The following is a 22,949-nucleotide window of genomic DNA, read 5'->3' on the forward strand; positions in this document are numbered from 1 at the left end:
TTAACATCCAGCTCTGTGTAGCATACCGTGGGTGGGGCTATTTTCCAGTCCCACATTAACCCTTGCTATGCCGAGCACCGTTACATTACAATGGCATGCAGGCACATACTACAACATACAACATCCCCCTTTCCTCTCAAAAGAAAATTTCCCTCCCCCACCTCAAGCCTCTGACTTTATAAATTCAGATTTAAGGCTTGGCAGTTCTTCCACATCTCAGTCTGTCACACTTGGGGGAACAGTAGCAGTACTCTGTTTCTGGTACTTGGTTGCCTCCATTTGATTCGCCTTTTGTGCTCCTTCAAGTTACGTTTCTCTTTAGTAACAATCTGTTTGCTTTTCCTTTGGACACTGTGCGTTTGTCCCATTTCTTCCGAGGGGAATGTGCACTCCATTCATTCCTAGAGTGGACTTGAGTTTTGTTTTTCCATGGAGTCTGCCATGTTCTTGCTGGATGCATACGTTTCGCAAATGGAATCTTCATATCCACTTGTGTCATAATCTCAGCCAAACATTTGTTGCTGTTTTATTTTCAAATTGTTTTGCAAGCTTATGATTCTTTTAATTCAGCTCAGATTTTTCTTCTTCTAGTTCCTTGCGCTTCAGTGTCGGAGTTATATTTTCCTATCTCATTTCTGTCTTTTCTTTCTCTGTCTGCAGCAGAACTTTGTCTTTGTCCTTCATTTCGGATTGACTGTTGGCCAGGTCTGTCTCCGGTGGAGTCTTAACTTGTTTCAGTTCCATAATTATGCTACTTATGGCTTCATTATCCACTCACAGTTTGGAAAGTTCTACAGCTTTTCCTTTCAATATCTCCTTTTTTCCATTCAACAGCTTCTTCAGCTCTTCAGTCTGTTTCTTGTGCTCAGCTTCTTCCTGGAATATGGAACATTGCTGAGCCTTCTCTGTCAACTGGTGCTTTAGTTTGTTCCGAGTGACATTAAATTCATTTTGCTTCTCTTTGGAATGTTCCAGAGGAACAAACTTTGACCTGAAGGATTCTTGTAGCGTGTGAAGGTCTGTCAGCAGGTTTTCCCTTTCTCCGTGAAGCTCGCTTGCTTCATCTTGAGTTTTCCTGTAATTCCAGAAAGTCTCGAGTTTCTTCTATTGTGCATCCATTCTGCCGTTTAAGACAGTCTTTATTTCTTCATGTTGCTGGAAGGTTAAGCATTCCTTTTGCATTTGATCTTGAAGGGCAATCAACTGTTCTGTGAACTGTTTATTTTCTTGTTGACCTTGTGCCAACTCACTCTGGGTGTCAGTGCATCGTCTCGTTGACTCAGCTTGAATCTGGTGCTTTGAATCTTCCAGTTCAGCTTTGATGTGAACATTTTCCTGTGGAACAGCTTCATTTACTTTCTGCACGTTTTCTTCTTTTGAGTTCCCTCAGATAGCTTCCCTTCATTCTCAGTCATCTGCTCACTCTGCACTGCCATCTACTGTTGCAGTTTGTGTACCATGTCAGCATTTTCAAGAAACTATTTCTGAGCCTTTCGGCTGCTTCTCAGCCATTTCTTTCTTCTGCGCTAAACTCTTTGGCTCGTGCATCTCATTGCACTGACATGCTTGGCAACCACCTTATGGTTAACTTGAATATTGTCTCTCTTACTCTGAGGTCTTTTGTTGCCCTCAGACTGGGATTTCTGGTTGCCCTCGGCATTTTATTTTGAGTTGCCTTCTCTTCAGGGTCTCATCCAATTTTCTGCCCATGGCCATTTGATTTTTCTTGTAGTTACAGCTTTAAATGTTATTGCCCCTTTAAGACTGTCATTGCAATAACCATTTCTTTCCATTCAGGCTGTAGTTGCTAGGATACAGTTGGCTTTCCTCTGTTTTCCTTTGAGTCTTGTTGCTAGGGAGATTTTGGTTCATTTTAAAAAAAACTTTGCAGGTGCTGTACTTTGCAACAAATGTACCAATGCAAGTACAGAGTGTTGCAGCTTTTTGTGCTGCAATGGGATTGAAGCCTGACTATCCTTATTTTAAAATGAGTGTTTGAAGCTATTTCCTTCCGGTTTAAGAGTTTTAAAACTAAGATTTCAGCATTTCCAAAACGTTTGGAAGGGTTGTACTAACAGTCTGTGTTGTAAATCTGCAGGAACTTCTAAAACAGTGGCAAGTCATTCCTCTGTACAGGAAGCTTAGGGACCCAACTGAAAAGGGTTCCCTTTTTCTTAAACTCTGCAGGCTTTTTCCTCTTTTTTAAACTGCTCCTCTCTTTACTCTGCAGCCTTTTTTTCCTGCGGGTTTTTTAAAAACATTTTTTTTTAACTTCAGCCCAGCAACCATATGTTATGGTGTTGCCGTAGACTCCTCTGCAGCTCTCTTTCAGCTGCACTATGGATATGCTGAGCCCTGGAACTGCCATCTATTCTAAAATGTAAGTACAGCTTCTTTTTTGTATTTTTGCTCACCATCTTGTGAACTGTCCAGCTCCTATGACTCTGCGTCTCTCAGGGTCTTGCAATTTTCCATAGTGTTGCTCACCCTACTTGTGATCTGAGCCATTGTTTTGCTCTGCGTCACTCAGGGCCTTGCAATTTTTGTTGTTGCGCTCACATGTCTTTGTGATCTGAGCAGGCTTTTCTCTTTTTTACTCTTTGCCACAGTTCGGGGTGGGGTTTGGGGGTAGGGGGGAGGTGGGGAGTATCTTGCAATGGACCTCCACTCACTCTGGTGGATTCCTCAACTCCTAAATCTGCAGCAAAGCTTCTTCAACTGTTTCTTAGGCGCCGTATCTCTGGTTTGGTTTCAGCTGCTTTTAGTTTCTCAAATCTTCGGATGCTGTTCTGGGTTCAACGTTTAAAATGCCACATTTCATATCACCACTGATGTGATATCTTTTAGAAGCGACCACCGCTGCCAACCATGTTGTAATAAGGTGCCAGTTGTGATGTCTCTTGCATTTTTTTATTTGTTCATGGAATGTGGCTAGGCCAGCATTTATTGTCCGCCCTTAATTGAGAGGGCATGTAAGAGTCAACCACATGTAGGCCAGGCCAGATAAGGGCAGCAGATTTCCTTCCCTAAAGGCCATTTGTGAACCAGTTGGGGTTTTTACAACAATGAGAAATGGTTTCGTGGTCATCATCAGATGTTTAATTCCAGATTTTTATTGAATTCAAATTTCACCATCTGCTGTGGTGGGAGTTGAACCCGAGCATTACCCTGGGTCTCTGGAATTCTAGTCCACTGACAATACCACTATGCCAACTTTAACTATTTAAATATCCCAGGTTATAATCATGCATGGTGCTGCTTCTCCATGTAGATTCCTCGTAGAGTGTTCTTTCTAGACTGTTCTCTCAGTCTACTACCATGTGACTCTATACATCATACCGTGGGCAATGCTATTCTCACGTCCCACATTACCCCTTGCTCTGCTGAGCACCTTTGCATTACAATGGCATTAATCACATACTGCAACATGCAACATCTATGAGGAAATATCAACACTAAGACATAGGGACTCGAACAGCAAAAGCACGGGAATGGCATTAGGTGAATTGCTCCTTCGGAGAGCCAGCACAGACATGACAGGCTGAATGGCCTCCTTCTGTGCTGTAACCATTCTCTGATTCTATGCCACTGGGACTGCAGCAATTCAAGAAGGTGGCTCACCACCATCTTCTCAAAGGCAATAAATGCTGGCCAAGCCAGTGCCACTCACATCCTGAGAATGAATGAACTGTACCTGGCATCCTCAGGAGACTCAGCGACGATGTGATAGGTTCTCTCACCCGTCACTATATCCAGAGCATTTTCCTTCTCCCCATTGTCCACAATCTCTCTGCAAGAGACAGTGAAACAATTCAATAATAAACCATCAAATTCAGCAGGAAATGTAGTAAACAATGAGGAGGATAGTAACAGAGTTGAGGACACAGACAGAGTTGTGAGATGGGCAGGCACATTGAAGATGAAGTTTACGGTAGGGAAGTATGAAGTGATGCATTATGGAAGGAAAAATGAGAAGCAATATAAACCAATTTTAAAGGGGGCACAGGAACAGAGAGAGCTGGGTGTTCACACACACTAGTCATTGAAGGTGCTAGGACAAGTTGAGAAGGTTGTTAAAAAAAGGATTTTGGATCCTTGGCTTTATTACCAGAGGAATAGATTACACGAAGTAAGGAAGTTATAGTAAACCCTTTATAAATCACTGGTTAGACCCCAGCTGGAGGATTGTGTGCAATTCTGGGTCCCACACTTTAGGAAGGACGTCAAGGCCTTGGAGAGAGTGCAGAGGAGATTTACCAGGATGGGAGCAGGGATGAGGGACTTCAGTTAATGTGGAGAGACTGGAGAAGCTGGGATTGTTCTCCTTAGAGAAGAGAAGGTTAAGGGGGAGATTTAATAGAGGTGCTCAGAATCATAAAATAGTAAATAAGGAGAAACAGTTTCCAGTGGCAGCCAGGTCGGAAACCAGAGGGTCACAGATTGAAGAGAATCGATGAAAGAACCAGAGGGAGAGATGAGAGATATTTTCTTTTCCACAGTGGGTTGTTGTGATCTGAAATGAGCTGCCTGAAAGGGCGGTGGAAGCAGATTCAACAGGAACTTTTGAAAGGGAATTGGATAAATAGTTGAAGAAGAAACATCGCTCTTTTAAAGAGGTGGCGCAGACATAATAGGCTGAATGGCCTTATTCTGTGCTGCATCTTTGGGCTGAAGATTATGGGGTGGGGGGAGGGCTTGCAGAAGCTGCTCCACACAGGCACACCCCGCAGCCATAACCTTAACAAGGGCCGACTGGAACTTCTGCCCCTCACTGGTGAAGAAGTCCCACCCTCGGGAGCTGCCGGCCAATTTGATTAGCCAATCCAATTAGCCAATCCTGGTTATAGGGTATTCAGACGAGATATACAGAGCGATAGAAGAGAAGGGGGTGGGGGGGCGGGGTTGAAATATTGATCAAGGAATCAATTATAGCAGTGAGGAGGGATGATCTCTTGGAAGGATCATCAAATGAAGCCATATGGGTTGAAGTTAAAAACACAAAAGGGGCAAACACGCTGTTGTGTGTGTACTATAGCCCACCAAACAGTCAGGGAGAGATACAGGATCAAATATATAATCAAGTTTCAGGGAAGGGTAAGAATAATAGGGCAGTAACAGGGAATTTTAACTACCCAGATATTAACTGGGATAGTTTGTGTGCAAAGTAGGGAGGGAGCAAAATTCTTAATTGCATGCAGGAGAACTTTTTTTAGACAGTACATAGAAAGCCCAACAAGGGAGGGGACAGTTCTGGACCTAATATTCGGAAATGAGCCCGGGCAGGTGGAAGGCGTATCAGTAGGGGAGCATTTTGGAGATAGTAACCATAACTCAGTTAGATTTAGGATAGTTATGGAAAAGGATAAGGTTGGGCCGTGAATAAAAGTTCTAAACTGGGGAAAGGCTAATTTTACTAAGATGAGATGCGATTTGGCCCAAGTGGACTGGGAGCAGCTACTTGCAGATAAAACTGTGTCAGAGCAGTGGGAGGCATTCAAGGAGGAAATAGCGAGAGTACAGGGCAAATATGTTCCTGTAAAGACAAAGTGGGAGACCAAGTCTGGAGAATCCTGGATGTCAAGGGACGTAAAGGTTAGGATTAAAGAAAAAAGAGAAGCTTATGGCAGATACCAAGGGCTCAATATGGCAGAGTCTCTAGAGGAACATAAAAAGTGCAGAGGGGAACTTAAAAAGGAGATTAGGAAAGCTAAGAGAGTGCATGAGAAAGCATTGGTAGGTAGAATAAGACCATAAGACATAGGAGCAGAAATTAGGCCATTTGGCCCATCAAGTCTGCTCTGCCATTCAATCATGACTGATAAGTTTCTCAACCCCATTCTCCCGCCTTCGCCCCGTAACCTTTGATCCCCTTACCAATCAAGAACCTATCTATCTTGATCTTAAATACACTCAATGACCTGGCCTCCAATGCCTTCTGTGGCAATGAATTCCATAGATTCACCACTCTCTGGCTAAAGAAGTTTCTCAAATTTGATCGAATAAAGGAAAACCCAATGGGTTTGACAAATTTGATCGAATAAAGGAAAACCCAATGGGTTTTAAAAAATATATAAAGCGCAAGAGAATAACTAGGTAAAGAGTAGGGCCAATTAGGGACCATAGAAGTAATCTGTGTGGACCCGAAAGAAGTGGGTACAATCCTCAATGAATACTTTGCGTTGGTCTTCACAATGGAAAAGGACGACGCAGGTATAGACATTAGGGTGGAGGACTGTGAAATATTAGAGGAAATTAACATAGAGAGAGAGGAGGTACTAGCAGGTTTAGCAGCCTTAAAAGTGGATAAACCCGCAGACCCAGATGAGATGTATCCCAGGCTGTTGAGGGAGGCACGGGAAGAGATATCAGGGGCCCTGGCAGTAATTTTCAAATCCTCTCTGGTCACAGGTGAGGTGCCAGAGGACTGGAGGACAGCTAACATTGTCCCATTATTAAAAAAGGGAGGAAGGGATAGACCAGGAAATAACAGGTCAATCTGTCTAACCTCGGTGGGGAAGTTACTAGAAAGAATTCTGAGGGACAGAATATATCTGCACTTGGAGAGACACAAATTAATCAGGGATAGTCAGCATGGATTTGTTAAGGGAAGGTTTGACAAATTTGATCGTGTTTTTTGAGGAGGTAACCAGGAGTGTTGATGAGGGTAATGCATTTGATGTGGTCTACATGCACTTTAGCAAGGGTTTTGATAAGGTCCCTCATGGCAGAAGGTCAAGAAGGTGAGAGCCCATGGGATCCAAGGCAAAGTGGCACATTGGATCCAAAATTGGCTGAGAGGCAGGAAGCAGAGGGTGATGGTAGAGGGATGTTTCTGTGACTGGAAGTCTGTTTCCAGTGGGTTCCGCAGGGCTCGGTGCTGGGGTCCCTTGCTGTTTGTGGTGTACATAAATGATTTGAACTTAAATGTAGGGGGTACGATCAAGAAGTTCGCGGATGACACGAAAATTGATAAATAGTGAAAAGGATAGCCGTAAACTGCAGGAGGATATCAATGGACTGGTCAGGTGGGCAGAGCAGTGGCAAATGGAATTCAACCTGGCAAAGTGTGAGGTAATGCACTTGGGGAGGGCTAACAAGGCAAGAGATTACACTATGAATGGTAGGACCCTGGAAAGTACTGAAGATCAGAGGGACCTTGGTGTGCATATCCACAGATTCCTGAAGGTAACAGGGCAGGTAGATAAGGTGGTTAAGAAGGCATTTGGATACTTGCCTTTATTAGCCGAGGCATTGAATACAAGAGCAGGGAGGTAATGCTGGAACTGTATAAAACGCTGGTTAGGCCACAACTAGAGTACTGTGTGTAGTTCTGGTCACCACATTATAGGAAGGATGTGATTGCACTGGAGAGGGTGCAGAGGAGATTTACCAGGATGCTGCCTGGGCTGGAGGTTCTGAACTATGAGGAAAGATTGGATAGGCTGGGATTGTTTTCCTTGGAGCAGTGAAGGTTGAGAGGGGACCTGATAGAGGTGTATAAGATTATGAGGGAAATTGATAGGGCGGATAGGAAGGCGCTTTTTCCATTAGTAGAGGGGTCAATAACCAGGGGACATAGATTTAAGGTAAGAGGTAGAAAGCTAAGAGGGGAGTCGAGGAGAAATTTTTTCACCCAGAGGGTGGTGGGAATCTGGAACTCACTATCTGAAAGGGTGGTTGAGTCAGAAACTCTTGTAACATTTAAGAAGTATTTAGATATTTACTTGTGTTGCCATAGCCTCCAGGGCTATGGGCCAAGCGCTGGAAAATGGGATTAGTGTAGCCAGATCTTTGTTGACCGACGCAGACACGATGGGCCAAATGGCCTCCTTCTCTGCTGTAAACGTCTTTGAGTCTATGAGAATAGCTCCATCAGACCCAACACTGCCAAGAACACATTAGTGGGCATTGCCAGGGCTGCAAGCGGAGGAGGAAGGTGGCACAATGGTTCCTAGAGACAGGTAAGTCTGGGTGAGGGAGGATTTGGACAGATCAAGGATAGGGTTGGGGAGGAAGGGGGGGGCGTTGGTTCAAGGCTGCGGGCGTGTAGGAAAATAGGGGGTGTTCTTCTTAGGTGGGGGAGCGAACCCAATCCGCAAAGTGCAGCCCCCAAGGACAAACCCACCTCTCCCACTTCCTTCCCGCCCTTTGAAGAGATTATTTTAAAAATCGGGCTGCCCACTCCCGTCCGACTGCCCACACCAAACATGTCTGTCATGGGCAGCGTATTATCAGGGCCAATTGGTTGGTCAGAAGCCTAAATGGCCCTTGATTATCCTGTTGAATATGGTGAGCGGGCTGCCGGATTCAGTGCCCATATTAGGGGGCTGAGTTTGGGGTTGTGTGGGAAGGTGGAGGGGTGGACACCTGCTCTATCTTACATGCCCCCTGCCGAAAACACGTCGGGCGGGGGCACGTAAATTGCAGCCCATTGTAGGCTGATTCTATAGAGAATCAGACAATAAACAGGTATCTTTGCAGATTAAGGAGAGCTTAGAACCTTCCCCAGGATCTGAAGCTGCACCGACCCCGAACTGGACACCCAGTAAGAGATTCACTCTGACCTCCCATCCATAGACCCCTCCCACCTGGACAAGGACCCACAAGGAATCAAGGAGGTGGACAGGAAGAGTGAGGGGTAGGGAGAGAGGGAGAAGGGGTAAAGAGCAGAAAGGGGGGCTACGGCAGAGGGAGGGGGAGGGAGAGACAGGAAGGGAGAGATGGGGGAGGTGAGGGACTGGGGAGGGAGGTGAGACGGGCAGAGCAGGAGATGGGTAGGGGGAGAGGGATTGCGGGTAAAGGTGGGGGGAAGATGGAGAGAGGGGGATGGGAGGGTTTCATATTGCCACAGGACAGGTGACTGAGATACTCCTGCCTCACCTGGCCCCTCGGATATCGATAGTTCCTTTGAGCTTCTCCTCACTATCGTTCTCAAAGTAGATGAGCCGGGATTCGCGCAGCACGAACCAGCGGCGTTTCCAGTTGCGTCGAGACAGAGTGGACATCCCCCCTCCCTTCTTGTACAGCCAGCCTGACTTCAGGGCCTCCTGCTTGGCTCGGAACCACATGAAGCTCTCATCCTTCAGCACACACCAGCGTCGTTTCCATGGGATCATCAGTCCTCCTAAACAGGTCAAACGTTACAGATCAGAGAAGGACACTTGGAAAGGGCACAGGGCAAAAGTCAAGGGGAGGCTCTTACATCAGGGTCTTGTCAGGGGAATGTTCATTGTGGGACTGGGCCCTTCACCTGGAGTCCTGCCCTGTGGGACTGGGCCCTTCCCCTGGTGTCCTGCCCTGTGGGACTGGGCCCTTCCCCTGGGGTCCTGCCCTGTGGGACTGGGCCCTTCCCCTGGTGTCCTGCCCTGTGGGACTGGACCCTTCCCCTGGTGTTCCGCCCTGTGGGACTGGGCCCTTCCCCTGGAGTCCTGCCCTGTGGGACTGGGCTCTTCCCCTGGGGTCCTGCCCTGTGGGACTGGGCCCTTCCCCTGGTTTCCTGCCCTGTGGGACTGGGCCCTTCACCTGGAGTCCTGCCCTGTGGGACTGGGCCCTTAACCTGGTGTCCTGCCCTGTGGGACTGGGCCCTTCACCTGGAGTCCTGCCCTGTGGGACTGGGCCCTTCACCTGGAGTTCTGTCCTGTGGGACTGGGCCCTTCCCCTGGGGTCCTGCCCTGTGGGACTGGGCCCTTCACCTGGGGTCCTCCCCTGTGGGACTAGGCCCTTCCCCTGGTGTCCTGCCCTGTGGGACTAGGCCCTTCCCCTGGTTTCCTGCCCTGTGGGACTGGGCCCTTCACCTGGTTTCCTGCCCTGTGGGACTGGGCCCTTCCCCTCATGTCCTGCCCTGTGGGACTGGGCCCTTCCCCTGGTTTCCTGCCCTGTGGGACTGGGCCCCTCCCCTGGTGTCATGCCCTGTGGGACTAGGCCCAATAAGGACTTTGTTCACGCTGTGTTGTGCTCCTACCTTTCATGTAGAGGTAACCGTGGAAGTATGGAGCCCTGAACCCATTGCCAATGGGTGCTTGACATGTGCTGAACTCCTCATCAGTGTCCACTCGAAGATCGAGCTCCTCCTCACTGTCCATGAACTGCCCAGAAAGAGAGAGATTGTGTGAAATTTCCCAAGGTTTCAGTATGATCCCAGAAACCCCATGCACTGTGCAATCCCATGACACCCCACACTGTATGATCCCATAACTACCCAGCACAGTGTAATCTCATAACCCCCTGCACAGTGCAATCCCATAAGTCCCTGCACAGTGTGATCCCAAAACCACCCTGCACAGTGCGATCCCATAACCCCCCTGCACTGTGTTATCCCATAACCCCCCCACTGCACCGTGTGACCCCATAACTACCCACACAGTGCAATCCCATAACACCCCAGCACAGTGCAATCCCAGGTCTGTTTCCCTCTCTATAGCCACAAATGTGAGCTGATCAGAGACAGCCAGAATGAATTTGTAAAGGTGAAATCTTGAGAGAGAGTCGGGAAAATGGAAATGTGCTCAAACTGACAGGATGTACCCAGTGTTTTCTCCCCGGGATCTGTTCTGGGTCTTCACCTTTTCCCAATATCTATAAATATATTTTTAACACGGTGACAGGTGGAATTCAATGTGGGGAAGGATGAAGTCACCCACTGAGCCCCTGAGGATGAGAGCTCAGACAGCAATCGGCACTGTATAAAATGCTGTGACTAAAATAGCTAGTCACTTACTCTGGGTCCTTTATATTGATATCAATATCAAAATTGCTGTTTAAAGTGTCTGAAGATTTTGATATATTTTGTACAGAAACAGCTGTCTTTACTCAGCAGTTCCCACCTCGGTAAGATGTGCTGAATATTAAGCAAATAACCATCCCTCTAATGCAACACTTAGTAAGAAGTTTTATCTCTGTTCATCATTAACAATCAATTTGTGCTCTGCACATGATCTAGCAATACAGCTATATCATCGGCAATCTTCAATGGTGTCTGTTCACCAGCACTTTTAACATTGGTATTGACAAACATATGAATTAGGAGCAGGAGGAGGCCTCTCGGCCCCTCGAGCCTGCTTCGCCATTCAATAAGATCATGGCTTATCTGATTGTATTCTCCTGCCTACCCCTGATAACCTTTCACCCCCTTGTTAATCAAGAATCTATCTAGTTCTGCCTTAAAAATATTCAAAGGCTCTGCTTCAACCACAATTTGAGGCAGAGAGTTCCAAAAATTCACAAAGTCTGAGAGAAAAAAATTTCCTCATCTCTGTCTTAAATGAGCTACCCCTTATTTTTAAACAGTGATCCCTAGTTCTAGATTCTCCCACAAGAGGAAACATCCTCTCCACATCCACCCTGTCAAGACCCCTCAGGATCTTATATTTTTCAATCAAGCTACCTCTTACTATTCTAAACTCCAGCGGATACAAGCCTAGCCTGTCCAACTTTTCCTCATAAGGCAACACTCCCATTCCAGGTATTAGTCTGGTAGACCTTCTCTGAACTGCTTCTAACACATTAACATCTTTCCTTAAATAAAGTGACCAATATTGTACACAGTACTCCAGATGTGGCCTCGCTAGGGCCCTGTACAACCGAAGCATAACTTCCCTACTTTTGTATAAAAGCAAAATACTGCAGATGCTGGAAATCTGAAGCAAAAACAAAAATAGCTGGAAAAACTCAGCAGGTCTGACAGCATCTGCGGAGAGGAATACAGTTAACGTTTCGAGTCTGTATGACTCTTCATCAGAACTGCTTTTGTGATCAATTCCCCTCACAATAAACGATAACATTCTATTGGTTTCCTAATTACTTGCTGTCCCTGCATACTAACCTTTTGCAATTTATACACTAGGACACTCAGATCTCTCTGACTCTCAGAGCTCTGCAGTCTCTCACCATTTAGATAATATGCTTTTTTATTCTTCCTGCCAAAATGGACAATTTCACATTAGCCCACATTAAACTCCATTTGCCAGGTCTTTGCCCACTCACTTAACCTATCTCTGTCCCTTTGTAGCCTCCTTACAACCTCTTCACAACTTACTTTCCTACCTACCTTTGCGTCATCTGTAAATTTAGCAACCATTTCTTAGGTCCCTTCATCCAAATCATTTATATAAATTGTAAAGATCTGAGGCCTCAGCACTGGCACACCACTCGTTACACCCTGCCAACCAGAAAATGACCCATTTATGCCTACTTTCTGTTTCCTGTTAGCTACCCAACGTTCTATCCATGTCAATACGTCACCCCCTACACCATGAGCTTTTATTTTCTGCAATAACCTTTGATGTGACACCATATCAAATAGCTCTGAAAATCTAAGTACAATTCATCCACTAGTTCCCCTATATTTACAGCACATGTGACTCCTTCTAAGAACTCCAATAAGTTGGTTAAACATGATTTCTCTTTCACAAAACCATGTTGACTCTGCCTGATTGTCTTGAATTTTTCTCAGTGCCCTGCTATAACTGCTTCTAACACTTTCCCTATGACAGATGTTAGGCTAACTGGCCAATAGTTTCCTGCTCTCTGTCTCCCTTTTTGAAGAAATGAGTTACATTTGCTATTCTCCAATCTAATGGAATCTTCCCCGAATCTAGGGAGTTTTGGGAAATCAAAACCAATGCATCAACTATCTCACTAGTCACTTCTTTTAAGATCCTAGGACGAAGACCTGGGGATTTGTCAGCCCGCAGCTCCAACAATTTGCTCAATACCACTTCCCTGGTGATTGTAATTTGAGTTCCTCCCTCCCTTCCATTTCCTGATTTACAGCTATTTCCGGGATGTTACCTGTATCCTCTATAGTGAAGACCAGGGAGACCTGGGAGGCGGTGGTGTAGTGGTATTGTCACTGGACTGGTATTCCAGAGACTCAGGGTAATTGTCTGGAGACCTGGGTTCAAATCCCCACCATGGCAGATGGTGAGTATTTGAATTCAATGAAAATCTAGAATTTATGGTCTGATGATGACCACAAAACCGTTGCTGATTGCAAAAACCCATCAGGTTAATTAATGTCCTTACATGGTCTGGCCTATAAGTGACTCCAAACCCACAGCAAGGTGGTTGATTCTTAAATGCCCTGTGAACAAGGGCAATTTGGAATGAGCAATAAATGCTGGCCTAGCCAGTGACACCCACATCCCATGAACAAATAATAAAAAATACCTGTTCAATTCATCTGCTATTTCCATTATTAATTCCCCAGACTCACTTTCTATTGCATCAAACCTCACTTTATTAACTTATCTTTTTAAAATATCTATAGAAACGCTTACTAACTGTGTAGCTTTCTCTCGTACTGTATTTCTTTCCCTCCTTACCAACCTTTTAGTCATTCTTTGTTGTTTTTTATAACGGGCCTGAACTTCCTCAGAATAATAATCAGCATTGGATTGCCACTCCTCACCCAATTACTTATATCAGATTTTTCGATCCTATCTCACCCAACCTTCCGACTGAGGCTGGGCGAGATCCAGGCAGTGCAGCCTGTCTCCAAAGCCCCAAAGACCAGTGGCGAAGTACAGGAGAGTCAAAGGGAAAGAAGTCACGCCTCTTTTTTACGGTATTAGCTGTCTTAAACCAGGTAAGTTTAAAGATGCATTGAAATTTAAAAGTCCTTGACAGGCCAGGGAGAATGTAACTGTCTAAGGTAAGTGGATAGAATTTTGGAGGGTGAGGAGAGTGATCGAAGGTCTGGGGGAGATTGTAGGTCAGGGGGTGTCAGAGGTCAGGGGAGTCAGAAGTCGGGGGTCAAAGATCGTGGGGTCGGAGTCAGACGTCGGGGGGAGTGGGTCAGATGTCTGTGTTGGGGAAGGTCAGAGGTCTGGGGGAGTCAGATATTGGGGTCAGTGATCAGGTGTTTGGGCCTTGTCAGGGCAGGGGGGGGTGTCAGGACTCGGGGGGGTGTCAGGCCTCAGAGGGGGCTCAGACCTCGGGGGTTGGGAAGTCTGAGGTCACTGGGAACTGGACGTTGGGGGGCATTGGAGGTCAGGAGGGTCAGTGGTTGGCGAGGTCAGATGTTGGGGGGGTCAGAGTCGGAGATTGGTGGGTCGGAGGTTAGGGGAGCGGGTTGGAGTTCCAGAGAGAGTGGGTGTGTCAGAGGTTGGCGGTTGAGGGGTGGTTAGAGGTCAAGGGAAGTCAAAGGTCGGGGGGGTCAGGCATTCAGGGATGGCTTGTTGGGCCTCAGGAGAGGAGGATGTTGGGCTTCTGGGGGGTGGGGGGTGTCAGGCCTTGGGTGGGGTCAGAGATCAGGGAGTCAGAGGTCGGGGGGCGGTTGGAGGTCAGGTGGTCGGAATGGAGGTCAGGGGAGGTGTCGGATGGGTGTCGGGCCTCGGGGTGGGGGGGGTTTGGGCCTTGGGGAAGGGGCAGGTCGGGTCTGCGGGTAGAGGATGAAAGGCCTTGGGGGGGTTCTGGGCATTGGGTTGGGGGCTGGTGTCAGGCCTTGGGTTGTGTCAGGTCGGGTCTGCGGGAGGGTGTCGGGCCCGGTTAAGGGGAGGGGGGTGGGGGGCGAGTAGTTCCATGCAGATGGGGTGGAATCCCATGGTGGGAGGTTAGTGGGAGACTCCTGGGGGTCGTGGGGTTGTGGTTGGGGGTTCCTGTGTAGGGTGTAGGTGAGGGGTCGGGGGGTGGGGGGGAGACCCCTTGAGGGGTCTGGTGTGTGGGGGAGTCTCGCGGTGTGGGCCGATAGTCAGGGGTTGGGGGTAGTTCCCTCTGGGGTCGGGGTGTGTGGGGAGTCAGCCTGGGTCTGTACAATCATTAGCCAGAAGTTAGAAGAGGTTTTAATTCTTCTAACTTTCTCTGGGTAACTATTGGTATAACCCCAGCGGATGTCTGTGTTGGGGAAGGTCAGAGGTCTGGGTGGGGGGGGTCAGATATCGGGGTTTGTGATTTAAACCATATTTTCGGATGGTTCCCAGGTGCAGGGCAGCTGCCCAGTGGAACTTGCACTTTTGGGCAATTGCTGTGCAAACCCTAACCTGGGAACCTCCGAAGGGGATTCCCCAGCGCATCTTTGGGGATCCCCCCAAACCGACACTGGGGAGCTCAGAAGTTACAGCCCATTCTGTCCAATCTTCGGACCTGCCAGCCATCTTTGCGCAATTCTGTGCTTTTTCTTTAAGTTTGATATTATCTTTAACTTCTTTAGTTTGAAAGTCAAAGAAGAAAATCCTGATTGGACACCTTGGCTCATTTTGTAACTGAGTTGCACTAATATGATCTCGAATTTCCTGGTTTTCCTCCAAACTTGTTTTTTCCTGATGTTTGCTTCACAGTTTGGGCACAATCAGAAACTTATGAAGTGGGAGACGGTGGCACACTGCCAATGTGTCTGGACGAACACGGAGGCCCAGGCTCTGGGGACATGAGTTCAAGTCTCACCACAGAGGCTGGTGGAGTTTGAGAGACCATGAAACTATCGACAATCATCACAAAAACCCACCTGGTTCACTGATGTCCTTGAGGGAAGGAAATCTGCCATCCTTACCTGGCCTGGCCTACATGTTTCTCCAGACCCACAGCAATGTTGATGCCCTCTAAATGGCTGAGCAAGTTCAAGGGCAATTAAGGATGGGCAACAAGTGGTGGAACAGGCTGAATGCCCTCCTCCTGATTCTATCTCCACTATGTCCCCTCGCACTCACTACAAACCTAGGTGCTCTGTGACAGGGATTAGGGTCTGGGATGGGGTGGGTGGTCTGGGGGCAGTGGGATTAGGTGCAGGGTCTGGGATGGGTGTGGGTTATGGCATTTGGTAAGGGGTCTGGCATGGGACGTGGGGTGTGGGATGAGATGCGGGGTATGGGATGAGGTGGGGGGCCTGGGGTGGGCTGGGAGGTCTAGGATGTGGTAAGAGATCTGGGATGGATGTGGGTTCTGGGAGGGGGTGCAGGATTTGGGATGGCTTGCAGGTTCTGGGATGGGGTGAGGGGTCTGGGATGTGGGGGGTGTCTGGAATGGGAAGCAGGGTCTGGGATGAGGTAACAGGTCTGGGATGTCTGTGATGCGATGCAGGATCAGGGATGGGATGCAGGGTCTTGGATGGAATCTGCGATGGATGTGGGTTCTGGGATGGGGTGAGGGGTCTGGGATTGGGTGGAGGTTCTAACATGGGGTGGCGGGGTCTGGGATGCAGGATTTAGGATGGGGTGGGGCATCTGGGATGGGAAGCAAAGTCTGGAATGGGTTGGGGGCTCTGGGATTGGGTGGAGGGGTCTGGGATGGGGTGAGGGCTCTGGGATTGGGGTGGGGCATCTGGAATGGGTTGGGGGCTCTAGGATGGGATGGGGTTGTGAGATGTGGTGGGGCTCTGGGATGGGATGCGGGATCTGGGATGGGGTCACACAGAGCCACAGAATCTTAACGGCACAGAAGGAGCCCATTCGGCCCATCATGTCTGCACCGGCTCTCCAAATGAGCATTATGACCTAGTGCCATTGCCCTGCCTTTTCCCTGTACCCCAGCACATTGTTTCTATTCAAATAATTATCTAATGTTCTCTTGAATGCCTCGATTGAACCTGCCTCTGCCACACTTCCAGTCAGTGCATTCCAGACTCAAACCACTCGCTGTGTGAAAAGGTTTTTTCTCACATCACATTTGTTTCTTTCACAAATTACTTTAAATCTGTGCCCTCTCGTTCTTGATCCTTTTACTAGTGGGAACAGCTTCTCCCCATCTACTCTGTCCAGCCCCCTCATGATTTTGAACATCTCTATCAAATCTCCTCTCAGTCACCTTCTCTCCAAGGAGAACAGTCCCAACATCTCCATTCTATCCTCATAGCTGAAGTGGGTTGGGGGCGTTTGGGATGGGATGTGGTGTCTGGGATGGGATGCGGGGTCTGGGGTAGGATGGGGGCTCGATGATGGAGTGGGGGGGTCTGTGATGGGGTGAGCATCTGGAACAGGGTGGGGGGTCTAGGATGGGTTGCTAGGTGAACAGGCACAATCTCAGCAAATGCAGTTCTTTCTAAGAGAGTCAGCTGGTTTCCGATTCTCATTCCCCTCAAACACTGGCTTCTCCACTAGAACGTGATCTGTAGCTGGCTCTGTCCGTGATGGAGCCTGAATCCTGGGAGATGATAAGTATCTCACCGAATCGGAGCTGCACCGATTCATGCCCACATTCCAGGAAGCAAAGTTAGATATTCTCAAAGCGTCCTGGGCACATCCTGCATCCCCGTAAACTGTGACAGGATCATCAAACTCATCATGGTCATAATCTGACTCAATGTCAGGAGGAAGGCTGTAAATTGGTTCCTCATCGATGTCGTCAGTCGTGTCCAAGGATCCACGTCCAATGTGCTCAATCTCTTCACGCTCCCACTCCACACCAGTTGTGTTGCTGCTGCTCCAGTCCTGAAGGTTATAACTATGCTCAGGTTGTTTATTGGACAAAGGCAAGTTCACACACGCACTCTCCTGCAAACTGTTGCTGCTTCGCCTCTGATTCACTTGTCCATTAGTCCTACTGGCATGATCAGCTGTTGATATCTCCTGATCAGTGTGGAATCCCTCATCCAGCATCTGCTCAGGAGAGTGCCCAATGGAACTGGCGGCCATATTGTCCTGACTGGACAAAGGTTGTTCGAGAGTTTGGCCACTCTCGTCCAGCGCTCCAAAGTTCAGCAGCTCCAGGAATTCCTGCACTACCCTAGATGCTTCTTTCTCTAAGCGTCTGATCTCCTCCTTGCATTTGCTCTCCATCTCGCTCTGCGATAATGCACAGGAACTCACAGAGCTCAAACCCCTCTCATTCTGCAGCCGTTGGATTTCGTGTTCCAGTCGCACAATCTCCTGTATCTGTTTGCTCTCTGCTTGTGCCAAATCTGTCAGCTCCTCATCTTTCCTGACGGGCTCCACCAATACCATCTCTTCGCTCATCTAAAAAAAAGACAAACAGCACAATTTTAATTAACTATTTCCCAAGACCTTCCAATAAAATGTAGAGCATTGTGCACAGATCTGGGACTGAATCTTCTGGAGGTGATGGGGTCTCAGCCAGCAGCCACCTCTTATCGAGAAGACCCTTCACATCTTGTTCCACTCAGGCACTTGACTGGCCAATGGCGAGCCTTTTCCATGGATCAAGGACTTCAAGGGCAGAAATCCCACCCACTGAGAGCTGCCAGCCAATCAGAGGCCAGCTGTCTATTGAATGGCAGTGCCACAGGGGCGGAGGTGGCTGCTGCTGGCATCACGCCCAACCCAGGCCCAGGATCACGGAGGGGAATGATGGTGGAAGGGGGAATGCAGGGGTGGGAATCACAGGGTGGGGGGGGTTGCCAGCAAAGGTAGGAGGGGGGGGGCCTCTCAGTAGGCTTGCCCTTCCCGATGCTGGGTCCCTCAATCAGGCAATGAGTGCCTTTGAATGAGGGACCACCCTGGAGGCTGCAGGCAATAGCGCATCAATCTGCTTGTGGAACCCCTGGTGCAGCTGAGTGAATACCAGCAGTCCTTTCCCACAAGGCCTCAATTGGCAGCGAGGCGGGAAAGCCGTCCAGAGACTTAATCAGTCCCCGCTCACCACCCTCCCACCTCATTAAATGCCCCTCTGGCAACAAGAGAGGGCACTAGATCCTGCCCCTGGTCTTCAGTCCCCAGAGAATATGGGGAGAGGAACAGGAGGGGCTGGGCAAAAGGAGGGGAAAGGACAGGGGGAGGAGAGGGCTGTAGAGGCTGAGTCGTTAAGTATATTCAAAGCTGAGATAGACAGAGGGAATCAAGGGGTATGAGGAAAATGCAGGAACATGGAGTTGAGGATTATCAGGTCAGCCATGATTTCATTGAACGGCAGAGCAGACTTGATGGGCCGAATGGCCTACTTCTTATGGTCTTATAGGGAGGTGGGGGGATGGGGTGGGGGATGGAGAGGGGAGGGGAGGGGCTGGGCAGAGAAAGGGGGGAGGGGAGGAGTCAGGGAAAGGTGAGGACAGGGGGAGGGGAGGTGTGGGGACAGGGAAGGGGGAGTGTGAAGGGGAGGGGAGGTGTGGAGACGGGGGAGCGGGAGGGGAAGGGGAGGGGAGGTGTGGAGACGGGGGAGTGGGAGGGGAAGGGGAGCGGAGGTGTGGGGACGGGGGAGGGAAAGGGTGAAGGGGAGGGGAGGTGTGGAGACGGGGGAGTGGGAGGGGAAGGGGAGGGGAGGTGTGGGGACGGGGGAGGGGGAGGGTGAAGGGGAGGGGAGGTGTGGGGACAGGGGGAGTGGGAGGGGAGGTGTGGGGACAGGGAATGGGGAGGGTGAAGGGGAGGGGAGGTGTGGAGACGGGGGAGTGGGAGGGGAAGGGGAGCGGAGGTGTGGGGACGGGGGAGGGAGAGGGTGAAGGGGAGGGGAGGTGTGGAGACGGGGGAGTGGGAGGGGAAGGGGAGGGGAGGTGTGGGGACAGGGGGAGGGGGAGGGTGAAGGGGAGGGGAGGTGTGGGGACAGGGGGAGTGGGAGGGGAGGTGTGGGGACAGGGGGAGTGGGAGGGGAAGGGGAGGGGAGGTGTGGGGACAGGGGGAGGGGGAGGGTGAAGGGGAGGGGAGGTGTGGGGACAGGGGGAGGGGGAGGGTGAAGGGGAGGGGAGGTGTGGGGACAGGGGGAGGGGGAGGGTGAAGGGGAGGGGAGGTGTGGGGACAGGGGGAGGGGGAGGGTGAAGGGGAGGGGAGGTGTGGGGACAGGGGGAGGGGGAGGGTGAAGGGGAGGGGAGGTGTGGAGACAGGGGGAGGGGGAGGGGAAGGGGAGGGGAGGTGTGGAGACAGGGGGAGGGGGAGGGTGAAGGGGAGGGGAGGTGTGGGGACAGGGGGAGGGGGAGGGTGAAGGGGAGGGGAGGTGTGGAGACAGGGGGAGGGGGAGGGGAAGGGGAGGGGAGGTGTGGGGACAGGGGGAGGGGGAGGGTGAAGGGGAGGGGAGGTGTGGGGACAGGGGGAGGGGGAGGGTGAAGGGGAGGGGAGGTGTGGGGACAGGGGGAGGGGGAGGGGGAGGGTGAAGGGGAGGGGAGGTGTGGGGACAGGGGGAGGGGGAGGGTGAAGGGGAGGGGAGGTGTGGAGACAGGGGGAGGGGGAGGGTGAAGGGGAGGGGAGGTGTGGGGACAGGGGGAGGGGGAGGGTGAAGGGGAGGGGAGGTGTGGAGACAGGGGGAGGGGGAGGGGGAGGGTGAAGGGGAGGGGAGGTGTGGGGACAGGGGGAGGGGAAGGGTGAAGGGGAGGGGAGGTGTGGAGACAAGGGAGGGGGAGGGTGAAGGGGAGGGGAGGTGTGGAGACGGGGGAGTGGGAGGGGAAGGGGAGGGGAGGTGTGGAGACGGGGGAGTGGGAGGGGAAGGGGAGGGGAGGTTTATACTGTTCCTGATTCAGTCTCAAATTCCCACTAAACAGAGACAGGTTAGAGATCCCGCCTGAACAAGGAGCAGGGTGTCCTTTACCTGATCAGAAGGGTGGGATGTTTGTAGACTTTCTTGACATCTGCAGAGAAAATGAAAAGTACAAATTAATTGAAGGAAAACATCCTCCCAAGATGAGCTCTCGATCTGATATCCACGCCATCCCTAAACCCGCCTATTTCTAATTCCGTAGCATTGTCCAACCAAACTCTGTCTCAGCTGATCTGCTTCTGAAACCCTCACCATGCCGTCACTGCCTCTCAATGTGACTATTCTAATGGACTCCCAGCTGCTCTCCTACATTCCACACTCCATAAACTTGAGCTCATCCCAAACTCTGCTGCCCTTAACTCACACCGCGCCCTGTTTCCCTATCACCCCCGTGCTCACTGACCCAGTCAAGCAGCACCTCCATTTTCAAATTCTCATCCTTGTTTTCAATCCCCCCTTGGTCTCACCCCCCCCCCTCCCTATCCCTGTAATCTCCTCCAGCCCCACAACTCTCCGAGATATCTGCACTCCTCTAATTCTGGCCTCTTGTGCACTCACAGTTAGAATCACTCCACCATTGGTGGCCGTGCCTTCAGCTGCCTGGGCCCAGAGCTCTGGGATTCCCTCCCCTCCGCCTCTCTACCTCACTCTCCTCCCTTAAGATGCTCCTTAAAACCCACCTCATTGACCAAGCTTTTGGTCACCTGACTAATATCTCTTCCTGTGAAGCACCTTGGGATGTTTTAAGTTAAAGTTATTATTTCAATATGAGCTATTCTTCTTGTGAATCTGATTGTCTGACGCTGGGGGTGTATTTCCTAAATGGAAGGCCACATACCTCTTTCCATTATCTCTCTGCAATCTCTCATCCTCCTCCGACTTCCTTTTGCTCTCCTCCTCTTCACGCCTCAGCCTTTCCTCCTCCTCTCTCCTTCTCTGTTCTTCCTCCTCTCTCTGCTGCTCCAACATCCTCTTATCAGCTTTCAGCTGCAGGAACAGGCGGCGGGCAACCTGCCCTCTACGGTGTTTTTGGAAAACAATCGCTGCCGAGCGCAAACGTAAGAAGACATTTCTCCAGAAGTGAGCCCGGTAATTCTTCTGAATGATCAGCAAGCTGGCCAGGACCTTCCTATAGCGTGTCCTACAACCCAAACAGCAAAGAGACAAAGAGTCGGAGAGGGAACTGTGAAACTATTCACTCATTTCACTTGATTCTTTCATGGGATGTGGGCGTCGCTGGCAAGGCCAGCATTTGTTGCCCATGCTTAATTGCCTTTTAACTGAGCGGCTTGCTCGACCATTTTAGAGGGCATTTAAGAGACTGTGCTCTGCGTCTGGAGTCATATACAGGCCAGACCAGTTAAGAACAGCAGATTTCCTTCCCTAAAGGGCATTAGTGAACAAGGTGGGTTTTTATGACAATCGATGATAGTTTCATGGTCACCATTACTGAGACTAGCTTTAGATTCCAGGTTGATTAAGTAATTGAATTTAAATTCTACCAGTTGTTCTGGTGGGATTTGTATTCTTGCCTCCAGAGTATGAGCCTAGGTCTCTGGATTGACTAGTCCAGTGACATTACCGCTAGACCACTGGCTACCCCGGCTCACCCACTCTACCCTAGAGAGATTGTGCCTGTGGAATGTACCCCAGTGAGAGTCAGCGTGTGTGGAATGATACCCCAGCAAGAGTCTTTGTGTGTGGAACTGTACCCCAGGGAGAGTCAGTGTGTGTGGAACTGTATCCCAGTGAGAGTCTTTGTGTGTGGAACTGTACCCCAGTGTGTGTGGAACTGTACCCCAGCAAGAGTCTTTGTGTGTGGAACTGTTCCCCAGGGAGAGTCAGTGTTTGTGGCACTGTTCCCCAGGGAGAGTCAGTGTGTGTGGAATGTACCCCAGTGAGAGTCAGTCTGTGTGGAATTGTAACCCAGTGAGAGTCAGTGTGTGTGGAACTGTTCCCCAGTGAGAGTCAGTCTGTGTGGAATTGTAACCCAGTGAGAGTCAGTGTGTGTGGAACTGTATCCCAGTGAGAGTCAGTGTGTGTGGAACTGTACCCCAGTGAGAGTCAGTGTGTGTGGAACTGTACCCCAGTGAGAGTCAGTGTGTGTGGAACTGTATCCCAGTGAGAGTCAGTGTGTGTGGTACTGTACCCCAGTGAGAGTCAGTGCGTGTGGAACTGTATCCCAGTGAGAGTCAGTGAGTGTGGGACTGTACCCCAGTGAGAGTCAGTGTGTGTGGAACTGTACCCCAGTGAGAGTCAGTGTGTGTGGAACTGTACCCCAGTGAGAGTCTTTGTGTGTGGAACTGTACCCCAGTGAGAGTCAGTGTGTGTGGAACTGTAACCCAGTGAGAGTCAGTGTGTGTGGAATGATACCCCAGCAAGAGTCTTTGTGTGTGGAATGTACCCCAGTGAGAGTCAGTGTGTGTGGAACTGTACCCCAGCAAGAGTCTTTGTGTGTGGAACTGTACCCCAGTGAGAGTCAGTGTGTGTGGAACTGTACCCCAGTGAGAGTCAGTGTGTGTGGAACTGTACCCCAGTGAGAGTCAGTGTGAGTGGAACTGTACCCCAGTGAGAGTCAGTGTGTGTGGAACTGTACCCCAGTG

The 22,949-nt window shown here is 49.8% G+C and overlaps 1 protein-coding gene across 1 annotated transcript in view; it reads right to left on the bottom strand.

Moving 5' to 3' along the window:
* Positions 1 to 629: 629 nt before the first annotated feature.
* The window catches only part of LOC144686925 (unconventional myosin-X-like), a 184,120-nt gene continuing 161,800 nt past the window's right edge, over positions 630 to 22,949 (bottom strand). The window contains exons 23-28 of the mRNA XM_078552775.1: positions 21,185 to 21,487; positions 20,398 to 20,437; positions 17,097 to 17,885; positions 9,962 to 10,085; positions 8,881 to 9,124; positions 630 to 3,790 (exon numbers count right to left, since the gene is read on the bottom strand). Of these exons, the coding sequence (XP_078408901.1) occupies positions 3,667 to 3,790; positions 8,881 to 9,124; positions 9,962 to 10,085; positions 17,097 to 17,885; positions 20,398 to 20,437; positions 21,185 to 21,487 (1,624 nt within the window). The 3' untranslated portion in view covers positions 630 to 3,666. The remainder of the gene's footprint in view (positions 3,791 to 8,880; positions 9,125 to 9,961; positions 10,086 to 17,096; positions 17,886 to 20,397; positions 20,438 to 21,184; positions 21,488 to 22,949) is intronic.

The sequence above is a fragment of the Cetorhinus maximus genome, chromosome 11, assembly GCF_964194155.1.
Source record: "Cetorhinus maximus chromosome 11, sCetMax3.hap1.1, whole genome shotgun sequence".
Lineage (NCBI taxonomy): Eukaryota > Metazoa > Chordata > Chondrichthyes > Lamniformes > Cetorhinidae > Cetorhinus > Cetorhinus maximus.